General features: G+C 42.5%; 1 protein-coding gene across 2 annotated transcripts in view; it reads right to left on the reverse strand.

Annotated features, from left to right (window-relative positions):
* Positions 1-9758: 9758 nt before the first annotated feature.
* PPP2R2C (protein phosphatase 2 regulatory subunit Bgamma) overlaps positions 9759-12725 on the reverse strand; it is a 134170-nt gene continuing 131203 nt past the window's right edge. For both annotated transcript variants that reach the window (XM_005428062.2, XM_031062838.1), the window contains one exon: positions 9759-12640. In XM_005428062.2, the coding sequence (XP_005428119.1) occupies positions 12349-12640 (292 nt within the window). In that variant the 3' untranslated portion in view covers positions 9759-12348. The remainder of the gene's footprint in view (positions 12641-12725) is intronic.

Raw genomic sequence — 12725 nt, forward strand, 5'->3', positions numbered from 1 at the left:
ACCCTTTATGCACTTACATGAAGGAAAAAAAAACACCCAAAGCCAAACCGTGAATTAGCTAGATCCTAGGAAAAATAAACCATGTGCTCTGTAGTGATGGATTAATGGGGATTCTTGAATTTGTCAAGTGCCTCCTTTCAGCACAGGTGGGAAGTTTTACACAGTAGCACATTGAAGGTCATTTTCCATGTTTTCAGTTTTTCAGTGCACAAACACAAGGGACAGAGGAAGCAAATTTTACTTCCAAGACCTCTAAACAGGGCCTTTTAATGCTGTTTCTCAAGTGTTTCTCCATGATGTTTTAAAATTTTTATGGAAAAAGAGGGTACATTAATGACTTGATGGATCTTGTTGATCTAATGTTCAGTGTTCTGAAACCTTTACCAAATAAATCTTTCCGTTCCAAAGTGTATCTTAGCTGACAGTCACAAAATTGCTGGAACTTAATAATCAAGGTATTTTTGCAAAGGGTGCCTCTATTTACTTTGCACCTTGCAAGCAAACAGAGTACAAAATAGCTTTGTTCGATTCCTGCTACAGCTCTGTGTTCCAAACCAGTCTATCTTCTAGGCTGGAGAGGCACAGAATCTGGCAGCTGCTGTTAATTATTCAATTATTCCTACATTTATTATTTTCTTACTCAGTTTTCAATATATGATGAATTATAAACAGTTCCAAAGGCAGGTGCCCTTTCTCTAGGCTGGTAATTCAGTCTTTTGAATTAGTATTAATTAATGAAAGAGGAGGAGGATATTACATGGCTATTGACAATTCTAAATTAGGTTCAGCTGTTCTGTAAGTTCAGCTTTAGCATTTAGAATATAAAGAATTTAGAAAAAATATTCATTTGAATTTCATCTTCAACGTAACATGAAAAAGTACTGCTTGTTCTCCAAACTGGTACATTCTTCCATAAGCACAGGAAAACAACACAACACATATAGAGATTCTGAATAACTTAAGAGCCCACTCTGTAATGACTAACAGCATCTTGCAGGAGGCAAGAATGCAGAGTTTTGCCTTGTTCTCCCAGAGAAAAAAATGTAGATCTGTAGAAATTAACATGTGGCTTTATTTCTTTGAACTAATGGATTTTTAAGTGCTATACAATAGCTGTTATTAATTGGAAATTTGTTTCAATTTTTTGTAACACAGGGTAATAAGAATGTTGCCCAGAGGTGCTGTGGCTGCCGCATCCTTGCAGATGTTTAAGGCCAGGCTGGGTGGGGCTCTGAGCAATCTGGCCTAGTGCAAGGTGTCCCTGTCCCTGGCTGACAGTCCCTTCCAACCCAACCATTCTGTGTTACCATTGGGGTAGTGTAGTGCTTCCCTATGTTCTTACATTGGGCTGCTCCTCTGCCTTCTGGCTTCTCTATTTCCACTGGAAAAGGCAAAAGGAAGTGAGTGAATACCTTTTCAATACTTCTGAAACCCATTGCAGCCTCTCAGGGTAAGGCTCACATCCCGTAACAGCTGAAGGAGGTTGAAAGAGGCTGCACTCCAACCTCAGCTTCACAGCTGCAATTGTTTGAACAGCAGATGGATATGAAGGAAAACCAACAACTATGCCATTGAGCCAGAAATACATTAATCCACGCAGCAAAAATTAGGTGCAATTTGCCAACTTGTGAGGAGATAATATACCTGCTCCTGGCACCTACACACAAGCAAGTGCTGCGTGCAAATAGGATGCCTGGAAACCAAACACCAAATCACATCCCTGTTTATATGCATTAAAATGGTTCATTTATTTTCATATTATTACTCAAAAGCTTTAATTACCTTTTACTCTAGGAAAAAAAAAGTCATTAGCATCCTGCAGTTCCTCTTATAAATCACAGCCTGATGTAGAAAATATGAGAGTCACCTTCCCCTTAAGGGGAAGTGTTAAGCACTGAGAGAACTTGTGTTTTCCTCCCCTCGAACTAAGCTTGAACTTCAAGTTTTGAAGCAGAACAGGACCATGGAAACACTGCTTGTAGCTTTCCTTTAAAAAATACGTGAGTATGCTCTTTAAAAAGTCAGAAAGCCAGTCCTAGGGCATCCAGGAGGTCCTGTCCTCACACAGGGGCATTGACCTCCAGGGAGAGCACATCTCTGCCTAGAGCCTCGCTGTATTGGTTTGCTAGAAAGGACTTTCTGCTAGAAAATGGAACGTTTGCTAGTTTGGCAGAGGGCAGGTGTCCCCAGCTGGCAGAGGGCAGGTGAAGAGGGCAGGTGTCCCCTGGCTGCAGAGGGCAGGTGTCCCGGCTGGCAGAGGGCGGGTGAAGAGGGCAGGTGTCCCCTGGCTGCAGAGGGCAGGTGTCCCGGCTGGCAGAGGGCGGGTGAAGAGGGCAGGTGTCCCGGCTGGCAGAGGGCAGGTGAAGAGGGCAGCTGCCCCAGCTGGCAGAGCACTGCTGGCGCTTTGCCTCCCGGGCCATCAGGTGGCACTCCCGGCTCACGCTGCGCTTTCTTCCCTCTGCCGCTGTCTCCAGAGGGCACCGCCAAGGAACAAAAGACTCAGGGTCTGGTTTTACTCCCATTTCCAAGAGGAAATGCAGTTAGGAAAAAAAACCTCTTATGAAAAATAGATAACCATTTGTGAAGCCGATTCCCTGCCAGATGCAAGCGAAGTTAAACAAATGCCAAGCAAAGGCATCATTGTGGAGTGTGCCTGCAATGCAAGACTATGAAAAGAGAGGAAAAAGATCCATTTTTCTGTGTGATAAAAAAACTGCACAATGATAAATGAACAGCATACAAAACTTACGAAAAGTGCAGCCTAGCTGATTTGCAGCTTAGCATGTTCTGAGAATGTTCCTGACTCTAAGATCTTATAAGCCTGTCAGCATCAATCTGCATTGTCTGCTTCTGCAGCAAAGTCAGTAGTGACAAAACACAGACCTGACGGTGCTGCTGGTGGAAACCCTGTGTTCCTCCTGCATCTGCACGTCTCAGAAGCAAAAAAAAAATAATCATGGTTTATCAGAGCTTAAACCTTTTTATTAACTCTCTGTTATCTGCACAACAAGAAACTGAGAAAATCTGTGGCAGAGTTTAAGAAAAACTTAGAATTTCCTTTAAATCAGCATGGCTTCTACCTAACTGCAACTCTTGCTTGAGATACCCATGGACATTAGTTAACACAAGGATTTGGGAATGTAGAAAACTTGTGGCAAGATCACACACCAGGTAAAGGCCAAAAAGAGAAACTGCAATACTGTTTTTTCATCTTTTACAGATCAAATAGATAGATGACAGCAGGTATCTAGAGATGTTTTGTTCTATTTTTGTAGATGGCAGGATTTTGTGCAATAATAGCAAGTTTGGCAACAGAAAGGGCCCTGTAAACGTTGTTGTTAACCACGGGAGACAGCAGTGCCTGACAGCAGGAGCTGTGTCATGCTAAATTAGAAAGGGCTTGAACCAAGCCCACAGAGCCCATAATATCCCAGGAATCAGTGTTTGTCGATCTCAGCATGGCCTGTCTTTATCTGAAATAATTTAGTCACTTTAAAGAGCAAGGCATTTCAACAAAGCATCTCCTCTGTAGCTCCTCTCCTGCTCCGCCCTCCCCATTCATCGCTGGTGACAGCAGAGATGTTTCCACGACAACAAGCCATGCTGTTGCCTCAGGTGACAAACTATAACTTCAATAAACAATCACTGAAAACAGCTTCAAACAATTAATTTGGTAATGGAAATGTTATTGTAATAGGGCTTAGATGCTTTGGAAGTAGTTAACAGACCAAGTTCTGATCAAGAATTTGTCTAGAATCAAAGCCAAAGATGCCATGTGAAGGTCAGGATGGATATCACTGTCTGAATACTCTTAAGAACCATCTTTTAAAAAAATTCCTTTAAGATCAAAACATATTCAATCCAGAAGATGCAATGCAAAACAATTCAGAGTGGGTTTTTTTGTTTGCTTTTGGTTTTGTTTTTAAATTTTGTTCAAAGCTCATACTGGCAGGAATTTACCAACTTGCTCACTCAGCAGTCCATGGCTGACACGCTCCCCGTATGTGTGCCCTTGCACCAGTGTGACAGACAGATGATGAGCCCAGCAATTGGTTTTGCAATAAATGGATTTTTCAGTTTTCTCTTTATAGAAGATGCTTTCCTACTGTTATAAATGGATGATTCATAAATCTTTCCTAATACTGCTTCTAGTAACAGTTCAATTGATCTTCAATCATTGTTTAAAAAGTGAATCTCCATGGAGTGCTTCAGTCCTACAGCCTGAAGTTTCTCTAGCCCAGGGCAGCTCTTCTGTCCAAGCTTAGAGGTACCCAGTCTTTAAGTGCAGGTGGATACACTGAATATATGCCTGTGCCTTGTATCACAGTTCTCACTAGCGTGGACAATCTTTGGGACTGCTAGTTGCCCTGGCAGAATTTTTTTTTTTTTTTTGCTTTGTTTATGATATTAAGTTTCTCCAGAATGGTGCATCTATGAAGCAAGAGCAAGAAAGACAAGGGGTGCCACCTTTCCCATCTCTCCTAGGGTGACTTTATGATGCTCATATCCCCATTTGTCCGTTCAGCCCAGAAATAAATTTTATACCTAGAAGATTAGTTATAAGAGTGAAGGAGGGGAAGAAGTTTGTGGGCTGTGCAAAGACCTGCCTTTGCAGTGCTAGGTGTGCTCCTACTGCCCTCAGAGGCTGCTTATGGAGTGTGCTCATGGGTTGAGTCCTACCTTTCTGCACAAAATATTTTCAGTCTGTGGGTGAGTGACTCTGCACCACCCCTGCTGCGTGTTCCTCTCAGGCAGCTCCCTTTGGAGGGATTAACAGCAGTCCTTGGAGCTCCCTTTGCAGGGCAATGGGCTCACCCCAGTGTGTCATCACACAGCTGGGATCCAGCCATTGAGAGCAATGTAGAATGGAACAGAATGTGCACTAAATACTGGCAAGAAAGTTTTTGAGGCAGAAAATGGTGAATTGTCTAAACTAACTTTTGCAAGTGCCCTGTTGTTTTTGTTATAACTTCGTCAGGTCAAGGATGAAATCCAGGTTTGCTGAAGGTGTGGTCAGGAAACCTTGAAGCAGCTGTTGTATGGGGTGTCCACATAAAGCAGAGAGGCCTGAGTCCAGTTGCACAAACCCTTGGAAGAAAAGAACTGGGGGAAATGTGTATCTGAGGGCTGATAATTACTACCCAGGAAGGGAAAAGATTGGGATTCTAAGCTGTACAAATCAGGGTATATGTACTCCATCACAGCAACTCTTGTGAAGTGATCACAACTCCATGCATATTTCACTCTGAGTTTTCATTGTGGGATTCCTTTATTTCCCCTTGGAAAGTTTTAAAGATCTTGCTTTGGTCCTATGGGCATAAGATCAATAGAGAAAACCTCAGGGTTTCTCTGCAAAAAGATGCCTTTCCTCCACTTCTCTTCCTGCAGGAGAGCAAAGGATGCGGGTGTGGGCCATGACAGCACCCTCCTACTCGTGCAGGGAAGGGAGAAGGTCCACCCAGGTGCCTTTGGCAGGTGCATGTGCATAGGGCAGTTTTGTCCCTCATGGGGAGCCACTGCACAGGCTTTGTGTCTCATGCACAGCAGCTGCCTCTTTGTGGTGGATTTTATAATTGAAGGTTTAAACAGTTAAACTGCTTTCTTAATGCAGTTGTGGTTGCTAAGATACAACCTCTTCAATTCTGTAGATCTTCCACTTGAAATATAGCTCACTGGCAAATGGGGCTTTCCCCTCTGACAGCCCAGGAGAGGGGGAGCTCACAGGGCTCTTCCCCTTGGACCAGTGAGAAACTGCTCCTGCAGCTGCCTGAGCAGGCTGGGCTTGGTCCAGTGGTGGGAATAACTGGTGGGTTTTATTGACTTCTAACCACTGTATGTGGCTGAGGGAGAAGGGAGGAATTTGGGCAGTCACAGGATGTGGTAGAAGGAAAAGCAGGGAGAGAACAGGCAGCACAACAGGCTAGGAGAGTGTGTGGGGTAAGACTGGGGACTGACTCTGTAGAGGAAGCAAGGGAAATTTTCTTTCCCCTTCTTTAGATAGCCTCAGGCTTCAATTGTCCTTCACAAGCATGAATCATCTTCTCTGCTCTTTGATAATGAAGAGTGGATCTCAGGAGAGTCTGGTTTTGGGACAGGTTTGACAAGACCTTGGGAATAAATTGTGCAGCGAGAGATTTTTTGCAGTTCTAGAAAGTGATTAGGAGATACAGATTTAAAAGTAGTGCTTGACTCCTCAAAATTCATTAGCAATATTATAATAGCAGCTCAAAATAGACAAATATTTTAAAAGGAAGCCTTAAAAAATATATGGAGGAAGGTGGTATAAAAAAGTGCAGCTTATCTCTCATTTCATGCTAAAGTAAGTCTTTACCTGAGAGGGTTGCAGAGAATATTTTGAACATGTTGACAGAGCTCAATTGATGCAGCAACATCTCTCTGGGTTTGCAGATCAATAGCTGTGAGAAACAGAGAGTGCAGCTGTTCATCCTGGAAAGGTGTTAGCAGAGATGTCAGAGGATGATAATTGAACCAGCAATGTTTCCCTCCCCACCTCTTCCACAAGACACTCCAAGATGTGCATAAATTTTCTGGGAGCACCACCTTCTGTATTGCAAACAGATCACAATGATGGGATCTTTCCTATCTGTATGAAACCTCTGCTTCTTTCTGCACCTTCTCACTAAAGTGAGGAAGAGCATGGTCCAGAGCACCATGCAGATCTGCTGGAGGTGTTCCAGCCTCACCAAAGGAAAATGAAACCAAGAACCTGCCTGAGCTGGGGTGTTAGCAGAAGTTATCGACAGTGGGGTATCACTCTGGTGTCTTGCTTGGGCAGCATTTAGATTACAGGTACAGAATGGAGGAATATCAACCTATTTTCTCCCAGTCTGACACCCAAATGCCAATTTCAGTTACTTACTTTTTTTAATAATGTACAGTGATTTTCCTCCCCACCTCAGAATTGTTTCTCCTGTTTGACAAATGATGATGAAGCCAGAGAAGGTGGTGATGAGGCTTCTGGAGTTCTCTGAGCTCAGTACTCTTCTCCTTGAAGTACAGACACAGTGCCACACTCACATACCTATTGCCAACTGAAGAGTTTAGTCCTGTATTTAAAGTTGATCTGCTTGGCTCAGGCCATTGCATGGGACATGCATGTTAGTATATGATTAGTTCTGGTTTTACAACAAGGACTGGCTGTCCAGGAAACCACCCTGCATACTTTGATCGAGTCACTGCTGTAGGGTTTATTTGTTTGAGCAGCCATGTTATAAAAACAATGTACAGCATTGTCATGATACTTGAAATAACTGCTTAATGGAATTGTTGGTTTAAGTATCTTGTCCTGCTCATTGACTGCCTCAATGGGCAAATGGAAAGACAAGTAATTAGCTGTACCCTGCCTGGCTGATCCCTACTCATGGCAGCTTTGAGAGCTAAGAGAACTGAGGAGTTTACACAGTCAAGTGCTCCACATAAATTGCTTTGTGTCATGGGCCAGATTTAGGATCTACAACTGCCTGAAGAGTTGTGTTCACATTCACATGAGTAAAAGTTAGATCCTCATCTAGCTTGAGAGAGAAGAAAAATAAAATTTCGCTGCTAAGAAATGCTTTTCCATGGTGCACTCTGAGAGCAAACCTTTTCAGAGCTGGCCTGTACAGAATTTCCAGAAACCATTTAATAGTTTCACAAAGCCTAAGAAACATACCCCATCCCTATAAAATTAGACCCATTCCAGTAATCCTGGTTCTGCCTTATGAGCAAGGCAAGTGCCTTTATGCTCTAATTTTAGACTCAATACAATTTGCTGACAAGACTGCAAATGGAAAATAATTCCTATTGGGAGCGGGAGCAAATTGATAATAATGTTACTGAAAATTGGATATAAAGGCAAACAGTCCTTCTACTTGCCCTCTCATCAGGGACAACCAAAGGCTCCAACAGACTTAAAGGAGGACAACTTCCTGGCTGCAAACAGGAGGAGCAGGTGGCTCGTGCCAGTATCTCCCCCTAGCCACAAAGGGTTAAATTGCCTTATGTAGCTGCTAAGAATGTGTGTGAAAATCTCAAAAGCATGCTAGTGAGCCATCTGGCTCCTGCTCCTACTGGGTATTTGGGGATGAAAAGAGAATCTGGAAAGGTAAATAGTGGATTGCTTGATGTGTTGATTTTCAGCTGAGATTCCTCTCTTCAGTGCCTAGTCATATTTGTCCATCTAAATGAGTGGGATTGACTGTGTCTTCCCAAAAAAGGGGTGAAAAAAATTAGCATGTAAGCTCTGGGAGAGCTGTGCAAAGCCAGGCTCTGCCTCATGTAACAGCTGGGGCAAATTTATTCTGGTCTGTATCCAGAGAAAGGCCTCAGCCTCTCAGTGTCTAACTTGTGTGTAGGGATGGAGGGAGGCTTCTCACCCCAGGTACAAGCAAGATCAGCTGCCTTGGACTGACATTCCAGAGAGCTGCCCCACATCTGGGGCAAGAGTCAGGATCACCACAGAGAGTCAGCTCGGACTGGAAAGAGTATTGTTTCCTTCCTTAAGTGTGTGTGCCAAGCCAGCATTTTTTGGTTTTTATTATTTTATTTTCCCCTGTGGTAAAGATCTAGTGGATGGGAGAAAGCAGGATGCTGCTCTGCTGGTAGCACTCTGGTTTGTCACCTGGGCCAGTCTCATTTGGGAGGCTGGCCTGGCCACATCTATGATGCACTTCCATGGTTGGAAGATCTCAAACCTGGCCAGTGATAAGAGTTTTGGAAAATATACCAAGTTTGATTTGTTTTATTTTATTTTATTTTATTTTATTTTATTTTATTTTATTTTAAACTTTAACCAGTTTTCACAGAATCACAGAATGAACTAGGTTGGAAAACACCTTTGATATCGAGTCCAACCTGTGTTCACCTTTGCTCCAGGGGAAGGGAATTGGAGTTTCTTTCCAGGGCATTTTTCCACTAAGTGAAGGCCTGATGAGGTGAACATCTCAACAGACTGTGGGTAGCTCAAATGATATCCTAAAAGATAATGACCACCAGCAGAAGATCAACAGACATCTTCCTTAGACACTGCCCCCTGCCATGGCTGGAGACATCTGGTCCAGAAAAGACTGATATGGAAATCAGGGAGTGAGAACCTAATTAACATCAGAGGTGAAGAAATCCAGAGCCAATAGGAAGCCAAATACTAAGGACTACATAACTTGGAGCCAATGAACATCGAACCAATGACTCTCTGTGGGTCTTGACTGTAAAAAGTCTGTGAAAAATCTGGTAAAATTCATGTGTCATGGAATGATTTTCTCTGCACACCTGGGCTATGTGTGAATGAAATAATTGCACATCCTGGCCAGAACAACATCCTGGCCAGAAATAATGTCATGCCTTGATTCCCTAACACTAAAAATGTTGGAGGGCTTTTGCTTCTCCCGCAGTCTTGGTGACAACACCAATGCCATTGTTTGCCTGTGACTTGATGTGTCAGTTCACACCGCACACCTCTGATTCCATTTGCAGGCGACGGCAACTCCTGAAGTCCAGGCTGGGCTATGAGCAAAAGGAAATGCTGGTCCCAGGACTGAACCTAAAGCATGTCTCCAGCTCTGCTAGAGCTGCCCACACTCTTCACCATACAACACCTCATCCCACTCATCTATTCCCTCCTCCACCTGCCACAACACTTGAAGTTCCCACAGTAGCTTGCCCTCCGTGACCTGATCCCTGTGACTCTTCCTCCTCCGTAGAAGAAGCTAAAACAACTCTTTCTTGCCTAGCTTAAAAATAAGCTGTGCCTTGAAGTCATCTATTTATGCCTTTTTTTGGTTGTAGTTTTATTGAAAAAGCTGGTATTAACATATTTATAATTTTATTCAACAACAGTTAGCTAATTTGTGCAACACAAAAAATGCAGCCATGAACAACAGCTTTCAAAACAATCAGATTTACCAACTTTACCATCACTTACTCTACACCACTGAAAGCTCAAACTAAAAAGAGAAAGAAACGTTGGAAACGTTCACAATGACTATGTTGACTTTCCATACATTCAAGAAACCAGGAAACCGACCTGTAACAGTGATGTCAAAGACAGGAACGGAATACTGGTCTTTGAAAGGTTTCTATTTATTTCCTCTAGAATTACTTAATGGTATTTTGGTTGGGTATTTAATTAGTTTTATAAAGCTCCAAAGATATATTTGTTTATTTAATTTTAACACGTTCTTTTTGGTACCCAAAGCTGTAACAGATTAAGGTACTTCAAATTTAAAAAAAAAAAGGTTGCTTTAAGATCTGCTTTATAATAAGTTATCTATAGAATCTTACTTGAGAATGTTCAAAGCTAAATATATGTTTTACAGTATCTCTAGCTGTAAATGCCAATATGAGCTGATAGCATTTTTTTTTCTTTTTGAGCTGCAAAGATTAATGGAGGGGTCCAAAAGTCAAAGAAATTGTATGACACCCTTGAAGCAGTAGTTTGGCATTAACAAGTTCTCTATACAATTTACCACACTCTTAAACCTTTTTACAAGGAAAAAGAAAAGGAAAAAGCAATTTTGTTAAATTTCCTTAGAATAAATATGTACATATACTGTCCATGCCTGCTGCAGCATACAGTATTTTATAAACAAACATTCTTTGTTCCCTTTAAAATCACCCTACACATTTCATACCGTATGTGTTTTGTGTGGCTGGAAACTGATGCACATGTGTTTGTGCTTCTACACACAAAATATACAGCATTGATCTAGAAAACTTCAAACAGACAGATTTCAGGTGTGGTGTTGAGATGTCATATAAAAGATCTAGATTTTGTTTTTTTTATTTCTTGTAAGCAGATTTTCACCCACCCTTCCCCCAAACCAAAATACAAAAGCATGCAGATCCCTTCATCAGTACATTCTCCACTTACCAAGAAATCAGTGCATAATGGCTTAAAGACTTTCTTTTCTGAGGAGTTTTAATATGGGCAGATTAACAGGTCATGTGAGTTGTGCTGTTTTATTCATGGTTAGAGTAGGAATCCTTTGGGGTATGGAATTTTCTGCCAGAGCTATTAAGGGTGCAGCAGAACTTTCTTTTCCTGGATTAAGAGGACTTCCTGCCCACTGCACCATTCCCGTACCATTCCTGCATGCCCTACTTTGTGTGTACTTTCCTTTTCCATTTATCTCACTCATCATTACAGAACAGAGATAGATCTAACAGCATTTCTGTGGAGGAAGGTTTTGTTAGGTTTGGATTTTTCAAATTTTCGTGTTTCTCCAGGACTAACTTTGTCTCCCAGAAGTGGCCTCATTTCAAAGCATTAAAATTCACTGAGCAGTGCTGTCTCTCTCAGTACCACTCCTTTCACAGTTACAGACACCAGGCATTGCCTGTATTCCCCAAAGGCCAGGATTAACATAACCATCCTGCAAACAACAAACAAGGGACTTTATCAAGCACCTAGCAGGGATGTAACACTGTTCCCACTCAAGTTGGTTGCTGCCTTCAAGGAGAGCACTTCTAGCCAAGGTTTCCAGAACTCCAACCCCAAATGGTAGCACGGGTTTGTGTGTGAATTGCCAGGCTGTGTCTGACCAGCCAGTCCCTCCAGAGTTGCAATGCCAAGTTTTGTAATAGTCCTCACACAATGAAGATACTACTTATTGTTTTAAATAGAGCGAAGAGAGCCATGGAGAATAAACTTCTTATAATAAGCTGGCTGAGTAACTATACCAGTCTGTTACTTAGTCACTTGGGAAGGTGAAGCACAAAATAATATGATAAATAAATAAATAAATAAATAAGAGGGTATTGTGAAGAAGGGAATGGGATGGGTGAGATGGGGCAGCTTTTTACCAGCAGGGATTCTGCTTCCAGCTCTAGCTCTCCTGAGGTCCCTCCAGTGTGCCACATGCTCTAAAGGGATGTGCCTATTCATTCCTTCAAACAGGCTCAGCCTAATTGAAAGACAGGAAAACAGCACTGGAAAAAAAACAACCAAGAGACTGAGGCAGAAAGCTCTAACAATGTGGTAAATGCTGTGCACTGCAAAAGCAGGAAGGGCACCAGAACACCACAGTCCTGCAAACCACTGAGACCCTTGAAAGGATGGACAGGGGCTGAGGAGCCTCAGCCCTCCTCAAGAACACTCCTAAACTGAATAAATATCCCTGTTTGTTTAAAGGAACTGATACAGACCACAGTACTGGATTTGCACTCGTGCCTTTTACTCGTACAGTTGCAGTGATGGAAAATAATTGGCTTGCCACCAATAATGATACAGGCTGAGGGATGAAAGGATGCAACCTACAAATCCCACCACAGAAGCCACAATTTTTGTGAAGATCACATCCTTCTACAACTCTCAAGAGGCTGGTTTGTAAATATAGAGGGATATTGATAAATCTAGTGCATTTCTGAGTTCACTTTATCCTGAAATATGTACAGATTGTTTGTCGCAGCTATAGCAATGATGTTCTCGGTTGGGTGCCATGCTGTGTGCAAGATCTTCTTAGTAAAGTCCAAACTGTCAACACTGATGTCATCTTTCCTCCTCTTGCCTCCAACGCAGACTCTCCGGGGCTTGAGGATGGCTCGTGGTTTGCTGCTCTCCCGGGAGGCCTCCAGGGTCACGTCCCGCTTGGTGTTGCGGTCAAACATTCGGAAGAAGTTGTTGTATGCACCTGTCATTATCACACTGCAGAGAGACAGAGACACAACAGAGGAACTTAAACTGCAGCCTGTGCAAAGCCTTCCAACGTGACTGGATCAGGACAGACAAG

The sequence above is a fragment of the Geospiza fortis genome, unplaced genomic scaffold (genome assembly GCF_000277835.1).
Source record: "Geospiza fortis unplaced genomic scaffold, GeoFor_1.0 scaffold666, whole genome shotgun sequence".
Lineage (NCBI taxonomy): Eukaryota > Metazoa > Chordata > Aves > Passeriformes > Thraupidae > Geospiza > Geospiza fortis.